This window comes from Muntiacus reevesi, chromosome 1, assembly GCF_963930625.1.
Source record: "Muntiacus reevesi chromosome 1, mMunRee1.1, whole genome shotgun sequence".
Classification (NCBI taxonomy): Eukaryota; Metazoa; Chordata; class Mammalia; order Artiodactyla; family Cervidae; genus Muntiacus; species Muntiacus reevesi.
In genome coordinates this window covers 196623856-196637657 of record NC_089249.1, presented here as the reverse complement: position 1 = coordinate 196637657, position 13802 = coordinate 196623856, and the positions used below count along the sequence as shown (strand labels likewise).

At 52.7% G+C, this 13802-nt stretch overlaps 1 protein-coding gene across 1 annotated transcript in view; it reads right to left on the bottom strand.

Moving 5' to 3' along the window:
* C3 (complement C3) overlaps positions 1-12672 on the bottom strand; it is a 34251-nt gene extending 21579 nt beyond the window's left edge. The window contains exons 1-17 of the mRNA XM_065917918.1: positions 12520-12672; positions 11521-11713; positions 10142-10304; positions 9963-10033; positions 8047-8141; positions 7861-7943; positions 7676-7766; positions 7459-7561; positions 7202-7328; positions 6445-6560; positions 6198-6344; positions 5080-5289; positions 4749-4955; positions 3206-3364; positions 2527-2656; positions 2190-2261; positions 1824-2021 (exon numbers count right to left, since the gene is read on the bottom strand). Coding sequence (XP_065773990.1) covers positions 1824-2021; positions 2190-2261; positions 2527-2656; positions 3206-3364; positions 4749-4955; positions 5080-5289; positions 6198-6344; positions 6445-6560; positions 7202-7328; positions 7459-7561; positions 7676-7766; positions 7861-7943; positions 8047-8141; positions 9963-10033; positions 10142-10304; positions 11521-11713; positions 12520-12596 — 2242 coding nt within the window. The 5' untranslated portion in view covers positions 12597-12672. The remainder of the gene's footprint in view (positions 1-1823; positions 2022-2189; positions 2262-2526; positions 2657-3205; positions 3365-4748; positions 4956-5079; positions 5290-6197; positions 6345-6444; positions 6561-7201; positions 7329-7458; positions 7562-7675; positions 7767-7860; positions 7944-8046; positions 8142-9962; positions 10034-10141; positions 10305-11520; positions 11714-12519) is intronic.
* Positions 12673-13802: the final 1130 nt, after the last annotated feature.

Genomic DNA, 13802 nt, shown 5'->3' with positions numbered 1-13802 from the left:
AGAGATTGCCAAAGAGACAGTGGCCTTTAAAAGTCATCTTGACCCCATCAGCAAGTACACAAAGTTGGTTAGAATAGAGTTCAATCCTGGCTGGGCTTTCCTCAAAAAATGATGAACATATTTTAATTTGGTCTTGGGGCTTCCCTGGTGGTTCAGATGGTAAAGAATCTGCCTGTCAATGCAGGAGTTACAGGTTCGATCCCTGGGTTGGGAAGATCCCCTGGAGGAGGAAATGGCTACCCACACCAGTATTCTTGCCTGGGAAATCCCATAGACAGAGGAACCTGGTGGGCTACAGCCATGGAGTCACAAAGAGTCAGACTCTTAGTGATTAACACTTCCACTTTTCTGCCTAACCACAAAGTAGGTGGAATTCCATAGATACTTAAATACACACATAAAAGTGAAGAAAGTGAAAGTCGCTCAGTCGTATCCAACTCTTTGCGACCCCATGGACTATACAGTCCATGGAATTCTCCAGGCCAGAATACTGGAGTGGGTAGCCCTTCCCTTCTCCAGGGGATCTTCCCAACCTCGGGATCGAACCCAGGTCTCCGGCATTGTAGGCAGATTCTTTACCAGCTGAGCCACAAGGGAAGCCCAATACTCTGGAATAATCTATCAGAGTGCCTTTGGGATACTAACTCTTAATCAACCCTCTGTATCACCCCCAGTTGGCTAAAGAAATGACACAATGCTGGTGGGGGGAGAGTCATCCATGTGTGTGTAAATCATACACAGGTTGTCTAAATTGCTTCTTGGTGAAGGAAAAGTCTTGGGTCACTGGAGCAGAGAGTAGCATGCCTAGTCATTATAATTTGCAAAGAGACTGAAGGTAGAATTCTGTGCTCATGTATGTTGGGAATCATTATGTTTTTAGCGGGGTAGAGGGTTGAAGGGGTAGCTAGTGTTCCAGCTAAAGGAATTCAGAAATATTTGACTTTGGCAATGGCTGCTTTTGAGAGGTGTCTGCAGATAATTCAGTTTCAACAAAGCCCATTGCAGCACAGAAGTCCTCTAATTAAGACATATCAAAAGATGTTTTTAAAAAACAAAAAGAGAAAAGGAGAGGAACTTCCCTGGTGGTCCAGTGGTTAAGGTCCTGAAATTCCACTGCAGGGGGCACAGTTTCAATCCCTAGTCAGGGAACTAAGATTCTGCATGCCACATGGCATAATCAAAAATTTTAAAAACTGAATAATGGTGAGATCAGGCCACACCGGGCTCCTCTGTCTCTCAACAGATGGCAGTAGAGACTCTTGTCAGTTCTGTAAAGGCCACTTTGTGGTGAGACCATTCTGATTTTGCTTAAATGGGGCTTCTAAGAGAACCCCTGGCTTTGCCTAAGATTGATGTGGCCTGAGATGTAGAGTTTTGACTGTGTACATGTCTATCCAAAACCGAATGAATGAATGAATGAATGATCGAACATTGATTGGGCAAAGGTTGAGCAGCTCTCTTAAGAAGGCAACATGAATTAGTTTTCTTTGGTAAAGGCAAGCTTAGAACCCATCTCAGGTCTTCCTACTGGCAACTAGTGTGACCAGCTCTATCTTCTAGAACGTTCCCTCAGACCATGTGAGTCCTGGGCACTGGTAAAGTCAAACTTCAGAGTGTCTGGGGCCAGGGCCAGGCCAATCCACCCAGGCAGGAAATTTCCTTGCCCTCAGGCAAGGAGTCTTCTCTACTAGACTAGGTCCTTCATCCCTCAGACAGGCACTTTCTCCCGCCTGCGACTAGGACTAGGTCCTAGGACCAGGTCCTAGGACTGGACCCCTCCCTCCCACCGCGGACAGGCCCGCCCTCCCCGCCACAGGACTCACTCCTGGCCAGCTCCAGGGCGCTGTGGCGGCTGTGCTGCTGCCGCAGCTGAGCGATGTACTCGCAGCAGTCCAGGAAGGCCTTGACGCACGCATCGCCCTGTAGGATGAACTGGGCCCGGCGCTGGCACGGGAACTTCATGGGGTTGTCCCGCATGCCGTCTTCGCAGCACTTGCGCAGATCGCCGCTGTACTGACCCACTGCGGGAACACAGGTTTCCCCCCCACGTCCCGCGCGCCCTCAGCGGCGGCCTCGAAGCAGCAGGCGCTCAGGACACAGCCCCAGGGAGAACTTCCCCACGGTCAGACCCTCCCCTTCCCTCTCTAGCTGGGATCCAGAATGGGTGGGGATCAGCGGAGGGCCCACACCTTTATCCATCCTCTTCTCCATGAGCTGCACCGAGCGGCGCCGACGGACAGCTGGTTGCGGGCACAGCGGATCTAAAGGCAGGTGGAAGGGGAACCAGATGGGTTAGGCACCTACAATGTGTCCTTGGTTTCCTCCCCACCCCCACCCTCGCCGTGATGCTGGAGTGTTATTGCGGCCCAAACCGAGGTTCGGAAAGAAGTGATTTGTGAGATGGTGGTGGAGGCGGGACTTCAACACCCCGACCTGCACCCCAGAGCCCTGCCCTTAGCCTGTTCCCAGTATCTGGGGGATAGAGGCCCTGCTCCTCGCCTGCCCTGCCTCTCCCTGCGTCCTCACCTGCCCTCTGCTTGGTCTCCAGGCCCTGGCTGGTCTTGAGGGCGAGTCCTGCATCGGTGAAGACGCCGGCATAGTCTCTTCCACTGCCTGGGGTGCAGCCAATGTCTGCTTTCTCCACCACGTCCCAGATCTGCGGGGTGGCGTGGAGGCGGAGGGTCAGAAGTGCCGCCACCCTCTCACCAACGTGTCCATCCAGCCCCACCCCATCCATCCTTATCCTGCTCCCCCAGCCAGCAGGTCACGATGGACGATCCAGAGTTGGGCTCTGGACCGCGTCCTTTCCCAGCACCATCTCCAACGTGGACCTTTGTCCACCCACATTCTCATCCTCGACTTGACTTCCACCCATCCCCGTGTCTACATTCATTCGGACCTCTATGCTCAACCCATCTGCTCCTCTCCAGCACCATTCCCAGGTGGCTCAGTGGTAAAGAATCTGCCTGCCAATGCAGGAGACACAGGTCCCATCCCTGGGTGGGGAAGGTCCCCTGGAGAAGGAAATGGCAACTCACTCCAGTACTCTTGCCTGGGAAATGCCATGGACAGAGAAGCCTGGTGGGCTACAGTCCATGGAGTTGAAAAAGACTTGGACAGGACTGAGTGACTGATGACAACAAGCATCATTCCCACCTCACCCCAATGCCATCTCTGAACCAACCTCAGCGACTCTGGGGCATACCTTACGCTGGGTCAATTTGTTCTTCTTATTCAGCACAAACACGCCCTTGTCCACGGCCACCAGCCCCACTCGGGCCCCCTGGTCAGCCTCAATCTTCAGGGTGATCTGTTGCCCGGGTCGATGGTGCTTCTCTTCCTTCCCACCACTTTTCACCACCAGCTATGGGAGGGGAGCAGATTGGAGGGGGAAGTCAGCCCTGTAAGACCCCAAGAAGCCCAAGACAGAGGAGGTCTTGAGCTGGGCTGAAAGGGGAGGGGAAGAAGCAAGCCAAATTGGCATCAGGCAGAAAATCAAGAAAAGAGAGAAAACCAGGGGCAAGAGAGATGCTGAGTGTAAGCCTCCACTCACGAAATGAATGAGTCATAGGTATCAAATACACAGTGTGAGGAAGACAGTCAATAACCGCATAGGATCTTTGTATGGTGACACGTGGTTACTAACAGGACTCATCATGGTGAGCATTTTGAAACCCACAGAAATATCGAATCACATATTGATATTTGGATTGTAGAAATGTCATACACCAGTAACTGACATAGTGGCATAGGTCAATTAGGTACTTCCCTGTAGCTCAGTCCATAAAGAATCTGCCTGCAATGCAGGAGACCCAGGTTTGATCCCTGGGTCAGGAAGATCCCCTGGAGAAGGAAATGACAACTCACTCCAGTATTCTTGCCTGGGAAATCCCATGGAAAAAGGAGCCTGGCAGACTACAGTCTATGGGGTTGCAAAGAGTTGGACATGACTCAGCGAGTAACCACCACCATAGGTCAATTATACTTCAAACAAACATACTCATAGAAAAAGAGATCAGATGTGTGGTAAAGGGAGGGGGAATTGAGTGAAGGTGGTTAAAAACAAATTTTCAGTTATAAGTACCAGGGGTGTAATGTACAACATAATAAATATATGTAATTAACCCTGCTGTGCCATCATATAGGAAGGTCGTTAGAGGAAACCTTGAATTCTCACCACAAGGGGAAAAGATTTTTTTTTTCTACTTCTTTAATCTCATATCTCTACGACATGATCAATATTCACTCAACTTATTGTGGTGGTCACTTATGATGTACCTAAGTTAAATCATTATGCTCTACACCTTAAACTTAGTGCTGTGTGTAAATTACATCTCAATAAAACTGGAAGAAAAGAAGCTACTAAGGGAACTTCCCTGGGGTTTCAGTGGTTAGGACTTCGCCTTCCAATTCAGGAAGTACAGGTTCAATCCCTGGTTGGGGCGCTAAGATCCCACCTGCTTCCCAGCCAAAAAACCAAAAGCATAAAACAGAAGCAATATTGTAACAAATTCAATAAAGACTTTAAAAAATGGTCCATATCACGAAAAAAAAGATGAAGAAACTGAGGCTGAAAGAGATGGAAGAAAGAATGAGATGGAAAAGGAAGAGAGGCAGGAACTCTGAAATGCGGGAGAGGCATGAACTCAAAAGGTTGGAGACAGACAGAGCCAGAGGCACAAGATGGGGAGAGGGACAGCCAGGCGGAGGGTCCCCAGATGGGCACAGAGAGGTGCCAGGGAGCTCACCGTGCCCATACACGAGTCCTTGACGTCCACCCACACGGAGTCGGCCACCACCTCCCTCTGGCCGTTGGCATTAATCAGCGTGTAGTAGGCCACCAGGCGGAAGGAAGGAATGAAGTCCGATGTGATGGTCAAGGGCAACACCACCAGGTCCTGGCCGGGCTCTCGGTCCTGGCGTCCCACCTTCAACAGCTTTCCCTTATTCATGATCTGGGAGGACGGTTGGGTATAAGGATCAGGAAGGTGAGTGGGAGAATGGGTGGGAGTGAGGAGGGGGGAATCTGGGATGGGTGAGAGCTCCCGGGGATGCTGGGAGTTCTAGAAAGCCACGGACCATGTAGGTGTAGTAGCGGATCTTGGCTTGCTGCCCGGGGTCTGTGCGCAGGTGGAAGTTGACGTTGAGAGTCTCCCCAGGCTTGAGCTCCACGCGGGGCACAGAGAGGTGCAGGTAATTATTGGAGTTCCCCTGGGTGTTGTAGGGTAGGGCCTGCATGGTCTTGGTGGCCTGTCGCTCCTCGGGGATATTGTCCTTCTTTGTGCGTACCTAGTCAGGGAAAGATGGACGCCATGATGCCCACCTGCCCTCCCCAGACAAATCTAAATCCATACCCCTGAGACCAGGGTATTTTATGTGAGGAGAAAGACTTTGCAGACGAGATTAGGTTAAAGATCTTAAGGAGATGGGGAGGAGACCGAATGATCCAGGTGGGCCCCATGCCATCACAAGTGTCCATATAAGATGTCTAGGCAGGGGCTTCCTTGATGGCACGGTGGATAAGAATCTGCCTACCAATGCAGGGAACATGGGTTCGATCCCTGGTCCGGGAAGATTACACGCGCTGTGGAGCAACTAAGCCTGTGTATCACAACTACTGAGTCTATGCACCCTAGAGCCTGCGGTTTGCGACAAAGATAAGCCACCTCAATGAGAAATCCAAGCACCACAAGGAGAGAAAGCTGGCAAACAGCAGTGAAGACCCAGTGCCACCAAAAATGAATAAGTGAATAATTTAAAATAAAAAGACACCTGGGCAGAAGACATCTAGAAGGTAGGACCCTACTGTGCAGATGAGAACACATCTATGCATGCAAACTATTGTATATAGAATGGGTAAACAAGGCCCTACAGTAGAGCACAGGGAACTCTATTCAATATCTTGTGATAAACCATGAAACAAACATGAAAAAGAATGTAAATATGCATATGTCTAACTGAATCACTTTGCTGTACAGCGGACATTAACACAACATTGTAAGTCAATTCTACTTCAATCAATTAAGTGAAAACATAAAAAGAGCCCCTCTATGCAAATGAAAACATCTCTGTGGATGGCACATCCCTTTATGCAAATGAAAGGATCCCACTCTATGCCCAGGACGGGATCCTTTTGTGCACATGTTAGGACCCCCACTCTACAAAATTAAGTCCCCTGAGGCTGGCCCAGAACTCACAGTGATGGTCAGGGGATCCCGTTTGTTCTGTGTGTTGATGCTTAGCTTGGCCACGCCGTCATCCTGGGTCAAGGACTGCACGTTGCTGCCCTGGGTCACCACGGGGATGTGGCGGGCGGGGGAGCCGTCGGGGTTGGTCACGTACACCTGTGGGTACAGGGGCAGGTGGGGGGCATTCAGGCAGACCCAGAAGTGTGACCGTGCTCAGGAGCAGGGCCAAGGGGTGCAGTCCTGCCCAGGGTCTCACCATGAGGTCGAAGGGCATGGCAGGTTTGAAGAACTTGGGGGTCTTGGTGAAATGGATCTGGTAGGGGGAAGTCACAATAGGGATCCCGGTGCGCTCTGCCTCCACCATGTCGCTGCCTGAGGGGGGCCAGCCGTGAGGGAGGGCTCCTGGGCCACCCCTCAGGACCAGGCTTCCCCCGTCAGATTGCACTCTGTCTTCATACTGGGCCTCTGTCCTTAGACAGTATCTCCCCCTTCGACCTGATTCCAGCTTCATTCTGAACATCCACCCTCAGAATGAGTCTCCCCTCTTGCACTGGTTCTTCCCTGTCAGACTGGACCCCTCCTTCATTCTGGGCCTCCTCCCTCAGACTGGACCTCCCTCCTCAGACTGGATACCCGCTTCATTCTGGGCCTCCTCTCTCAGACTAGACCTCCCTTGCCAGCCTGGAACCCCCACCGCCCTTCATTCTGGGCTTCCTCTCTCAGACGAGACCTCCCTTGTCAGACTGGATCCTGCCCCCTTCATTCCTGGCCTTCCCCCTCAGACTGCACCTCCCCCTTCAGACTGGATTCCCCCGCTTCATTCTGGGTGTCCCCCCTCAGACTGGACCTCAGACTGGACCTCCCCTTCATTCTGGGTCTCCTCCCTCAGACTGGACCTCCCTCCTCAGACTGGATACCTGCTTCATTCTGTGTTTCCTCCCTCAGACTGGACTTCCCCCCTCAGACTGGATCCCCCTTTCATTCCGGGCCTCTGCCCCCAGACTGGGCCGCACCTGATTGCAAGATGACGGTGGCGGACACATATATGGACTTGCCCACCAGGGCATCAGCTCGGGATGGCTGCACTCCATTCAGCAAAACCTGGCGTCTCAGTATGGCTTCCCCGTTACCATCGTTGATCTGGGGGAGACAGTAAGGGTTCATGGCAGAGGGGGGACCTGGGGGGAGGGCCCGGGGGATGGGCTCAGACGACAGGAGACAGGAAGGGTGTTCAGAGTGGAGGAGACCAGACAGGGCCTCTGTTAGGTACCGGAACACGGGTGAGGGAGTGAGTCAATGAAATTCTCCGGTCACCATCCTGGACCCCAAAGATGACGAAAGCTGTCCCGTCCACGTGCTCCCCATACAAGAACCTGCGATGCAGGGACAGTCTCAGATTCTTGCCTCTGCAGATGAATCTTCCTCCAAATTGGCTTTGGCCTTGCTTGAGCCCCTCCCCCTACTTGGCCCCTCCCCTTGCCCCTCACCTGGCGATGATGTTGATCTTCAGGCCATCTGGGTCATCAATGTAGTAGAACTTCTCTTCAGGCTCTAGTTGGACCTCAAAACTGGGAAGCACTGGGGGGACAGATCATGTTGGTGGGGGCCCAGCACTGGGCCCAGCCTGATGCATCCCCCCATCGCGCCAACCCCGGCTTCCTGGTCCTCTTACCATATTCCTTCACCTCAAAGTCAGCGGAGAAGACCTGCTGCGGAGAGTCTTCATAGTGGGCTTTGATCTTCCAGACCCCCATGCTGTGGGGAGGGCAGGCTGGTGATCTGGACAGAACTGGCAGCCCCCCACTCCCTCTCCTGGGGTAGGGGAGCCCCAAACCCCCTCCGGGAGGGCCTGACATACTTCACCAGCTCTGGAATGTTCCAGGACAAGGCCAAGATGCCAAATTGGTTGTGAGAAGACTGGGAGTCCCGCTTGACGGGGATGCCATCGGGGGTCTGGGGGGACACGGAGAAATGGCCCTTCAGAGGTGAGGCTTTGCCTCTTGGCTCTCCCCTCCTTGTCTGTGTCTGGACATTCTCTCTGTGTTAGGTCCAAGGGGCAGTGGTGAAGAACGTGCCCCCGAGCCAGTCAGCTTGGGTTCAAATCCCCACTGAGCCCATTACAAGCCATGTGACCTTGGGCAAGTTACTTAGCCTCTCTGCGCTCAATGCGCATATCTAGAAAAAGATAATTCTTACTCCTATGTCACTGGTTTGGGACATGTTAATATAGGCAAGAGCTGAAGATGACAAGTGTCTCTCCAAAAACAAATAATAACGAGCATGTGGGACTTCCCTGGTGGCGGTCCAGTGGTTAAGACTCCACGCTTCCAATGCAGGGATCACACGTTTGATCCCTGGTATTGGAACTAGATTCCACAGGCTGCAGTTAAGACGCGACACAACCTAACAAATAAATGTTAAAAATGATAATAACGAGCATGTGTCTTTCTATGGTGATGCAGGGCCCTGCGCTAAGCATTTGATTAGCACATACACACACCACACATGACTGCCCACATTTGCCTTTCTGACACAGCAGTGTTGCTCGGCTCGACCTCATACACATGTGATTTCATGCATTGCCCACAGTCAAACATCAGGAGACATCACACAGAAATCTGGTTTTCTGGCTTCTCTTGGAAATTGGGGTCACTGTGGATAACATGCTTCTGTTGGTACGGGGTGACATTTGCTGGGAGCGGAACACTGTGCCTTTAGGGGAGATGTGTGTCTTGTTCCCTGGAGACCCCCAAATCTCTAAAGCCAGCTCACAGCCTTCAGGAACTGGGACTTGTTAGCTGTGTGTAATCTCAATAAATACTCAGGAAGGTCCCCAGAGGAGGACATGCCCCAGTCTTCCTCCCCTCTCTCCCCCTTCCTTCTACATGTATGGTCCCGTCCCCTTCTCTCCCTGCTTCTCTCTCCCCTCGCCTTCCCTCCCTCCTTCCAGTAAGTTTTTATTTATCCTACTACCCGCCAAGCATGCTGTCAACAGAAAATCCCTTCCCCTCCATTTGGAATTTATGTTCAGTGGAGGTTAGGAGAAGGTGCAATTAATAAAATGTATAGAGCCAATTTACAAGATGCCAGAAGGAGAGGGGGTGTTGCAATTTTACAGGGCACTCAGGGAGATCTCACTGTAAAATTGGGACACTGGAACAAAGACTTGAAGGAGGTGAGGGAGCGGTCTGTGTGGAAATTTCCAGGAAAAGGGTTTTCTGGGTAGGGGGAATAGGCCATGCAAAGGCCCTGGGGCAGGGCTGTGCCTGAGGAGACTGGTGTGTTGCTGGAGCAGAGTGAGCCGAGAAGAGAGGGAAGAAGCGAGGGCAGGGAGGGGAGGGGGTAGGTCTTGCAGAGTCTGGTGGGCTGCAGGAGGACTTGAAATTGTGTTCTCAGGCAAGTGGGAGCCCTGGAGGGCTGGGGGCAGAGGAGGGAGCAGGGCCTGACTCAAGTGCTCACGAGCGCCCTCTGGCGGCACTAGAGAATTAGTGTCTGTCACCATCCCACTCTTCGGATGAAGAAACAGACTCGGAAAGGTGAAGTGACCTGTCCAGAGTCACACAGTGACCGGGCGTCTATCTGGAGCTAGAATCCACAGGCGCAAGCAAGCTTCGCCCCACGTGGTCTCCCTGGGTCCCCGCCCCCTCTCCCGACCTCTCCATATGCCTCTCTTTGACTTTGGGTCTCCGCGGGTGGCTCTTTCTCTTTCTCGATCTCTTTGTCTCTCCCGGAGTCTCAGCCCCGTGTAGGTCTGGGGCCCCGGTTGGCTGGTACCTCGATGCTGACGATAACCGTCTGGCCCACGGGCAGCAGCTTGTGGTCGACAGTGAAGACCCGATAGAGGACTGAGAGGCGGTGGCAGAGAAAGAGAGCGTTGGCTGAGACTCCGCCCCTCCCCTAGCCCTGCCCCGCCCCCACCCCGCCTTCTCCAGCCCCCCCTCCCCGCCCCTTACCCGTGGAGCCTGGGGTGTAGATGGTCTTGTCTGTCTGGATGAAGAGGTACCCGCTCTGAAGGCTGATCAGCACCACCTTCTCCACCGGAACACCCCCGAAGGTCGCGAGGACAGTCACGAACTTATGCCCCTTGTCTGATTTTAACTCTTTGCTGGCCGGGATCTGGGCATGAACCAAGAGATCATTAGGGGCCTGCTCCACCTGCCCGTCTTCACAACACAGCCTGCCCATCAATTCTGGTTTGCCCAGATTTGGGGAGTAACGGGGTGCTGAGATGGGGGGAGGGTAAGAGAGGGGGTGGGGGTCAGAGGGAGGGATGGGAAGGGGGAGTAAGACTGGCGGCTCAGAGGAGGGAGGGCTCAGAAGGGGAAGGGGACTCAAAGAGAAGACTCAGATGGAAGGGCCTCTGAAAGAAGAGAAGGGCTTAGAGGGGGAGGGGCTTGGAGGGACGGGGGTCAGAAATGGGAAAGGACCCAGAGATCCTAGGGCTTGGAAGGAGGCGGGCTTGAGAGAGATCAGAGGTCTACTGTATAGCACTGGGATCTCTGCTCAATGTTATGTAACAACCTAAATGGGGCAAGAATTTGAAAAAGAACAGATACATGTATATGTATCACTGAATCACTTGACTGTACACCTGAAATTACTGCAACATTGCTAATCAATTATGCTCCAGTATAAATTAAAAGTTTGTTGTTGTTTTTTTTTTAAAGCCGGGAACCCAAAGCCAGTGCTTTGGGACAACCCAGAGGGATAGGGCGGAGAAGGCAATGGCAACCCACTCCAGTCCTCTTGCCTGGACAATCCCATGGACGGAGGAGCCCGCTAGGCTGCAGTCCATGGGGTCGCTAAGAGTCGGACACGACTGAGCGACTTCACTTTCACTTTTCACTTTCATGCATTGGAGAAGGAAATGGCAACCCACTCCAGTGTTCTTGCCTGGAGAATCCCAGGGACGGCGGACCCTGGTGGGCTGCCGTCTATGGGGTCGCACAGAGTCGAACACTGCTGAAGCGACTTAGCAGCAGCAGCAGCAGAGGGATAGGGTGGGGAGCAATGTGGATGCGGTATTTAGGATGGGGGGGGGGACACATGTATACCTGTGGCCGATTCATGTTGCTGTATGGCAAAAAACCATCACAATATTGTAAAGTAATTGTCCTCCAATTAAAATAAGTTAATTAATTTAAAATTAAAAAGAAGCTCTGAGAAAGCACAGGATGAAGCAGTGGGAGGGGCTCAGAAAGGGGAGGGCTGAGATGGGGGAGGGGGAGACTCCGAAGGGGCGGGGCTCAGAGAGGGAGCAGGGGCTCAGCCGGGGGGAGGACTCTCAGAGCTGGGGCAGCGTCCGCAGGACTGGGCTCCCTGGCGCGCCCACCTTGATGGTGACGGTGGCCAGGTAGCCATTGTCGTTGTTCAGCTGGGTGTTTTCGTTTGACAGCACTTGTTTCTTGGCCGGGAAGTCGTGGACGGTGACCGAGACCGGAATATTCCCTTGTCCTCCGTGGGCCTCCAGCACCACCGTCTCCTCACTCTCCAGACGCAGGATGTTGGGGGTGATCATGGAATACCTGCCGGAGGGGAGAATGGGGCGTGGAGCTGTCATCCCCGGAAGCCCGAGATGCCAGCCCTTCCCCAGGGTGAGCGCTCTGCCCCAGTCCCTGGTCTCACAGGGGACCCGGTGACCCGGCAGACAGCTGGGGGGATGCGGGGGCGGTGCTTCACATCCCATCAACTCCTGAACATCAAAATCAGAGGTGCCAACTCTTCCAAGACTCTAGACTTCCAAAATCACCACTGAACACACTTATTCCAGGAGCTCTAATCCCAAAATCTTTAAACACACCAAATCTCTAAACACCCAACCCTGGAACACCATATGTGCTATGTGCTAAGTGGCTTCAGTCGTGTCCGGCTCTTTGCTACCCTCTAGACTGTAGCCGGCCAGGCTCCTCTGTTCATGGGATTCTCCAGACGAGAACACCGGAGTGGGTTGCCGGTGCCCTCCTCCAGGGTATCTTCCCAACCCAGGGATCGAACCCGTGTTTCCTGTGTCTCCTGCATTGCAGGATTCCTTACCTGCTGAGCCACTAGGGCAGCCCAGAACATCCCAAACTTCTCCCTAAACCTGTGGCACCCCAGACCCAGATCCATGCCCTCAGCCACATACACCCATAAGAAATCTCTAGACCCTTAAAACCTGAAACTGCAAACTCCCAGAATCTATGATAGTCAAATGTCCAGGACACCAAATCACCTCTCCTGCAGAATCACTCATCACTGCACATACGCCCTACACATGCAGGGCTTCTTACCACAAATGCATACTCCCATCTCTGAAGCAGCCTTTTTTGGGGGTCAGGCTGTGACTACTCACATGGGGCTCCCCAGGGCCATGGGGAGACTGGCTAGAAGAAGCAGCAGCAGTAGGCTGGGACCTGAGGTGGGCTGCATGGTGCTGGGGCAGTGGAGGGATGGAGGGACGGAGGGACGGAGGGAGAGGGCAGGGGGGAGTGAGCTGAGGTTGCTGGAGGCTGCCTTTTATCTGGCTCCTGCCTTCCTCCCTCCTCCGACCAGCCCTCACTCCCGAGGCCTCCCCCCTCCCTGGGACTGCCCCAGATTTCTCAATACTGTTTCCTAAGTTTTTCAATCTGTAGGGCCAGCACGCCTGGCATAAATGACCCGGGGCCATGTTCTTCAGCTACAGGGACACAACAACCTCCTGCCCGGGCCTCCCTCGGGGTCATGGCCAGCTGGTGATCAGGGACCTTTCCCTGTTAAATCCACTTGGTAGTAGATGAAAGCAGAGGGCCGAGAGCCACCCCTAGCCCCCAACTCCACATATCTGGACCTGGCTCTCTGTCTACTTTTAATGATGCATTTATTCACCAGACTCTTCCTGTGAGTCTATCTCTGTGCTAGCATCTCATGTCCCACTTCCAGAATCTTCCATGTTGGCATGGGGCTGGGGGCCGGGGACAGAGTCCAGCATCAATGCTCCTAGTCCCATGGAGTGTTTTCTCCAGTGGAGAAAGACTCAGCTTCTTGGAGGGTCAGGGAAGATTTCTTGGAGGAGGGGACATTTCAACTGGGCTTTGAGGTATATGTAGGAGTTCACTATCCAAGTGAGAATGTTTTCTACAGCAAGGAGAGCCTGGAATTCCCTCCACCTACTCTCGTCAAGAGGCCTGAGTGGCTAGGCGGTTTTAAAAAGTCATAATTGGGGAAAGCCCCATGGCTAGCTTTTGTGTTACATCAACACCCTCTTAAGGGAGGGAGGTTCAAGAGGGATGGGACATGTGTATACCTATGACTGATTCATGTTTATGTATGGCAGAAACCAACACAACATTGTAAAGCAATTATCCTCCAATTAAAAAATAAATTAAAAAGCATCCTCTTAGGATATTATTATTATTAAAAATTGTATTTAACTTGTTGCATATGAATTGGTAATATGGTTCAATATCTAAAAGGTAACCTCCCTCCTGCTCTTGTTGGTAGCCACCAGGGTCTCAGACCGGAGAAGGCAATGGCAGCCCACTCCAGTACTCTTGCCTGGAAAATCCCATGGACCGAGGAGCCTGGTAGGCTGCAGTCCATGGGGTCACTACGAGTCGGACACGACTGAGCGACTTCACTTTCACTGTTCACTTTTAT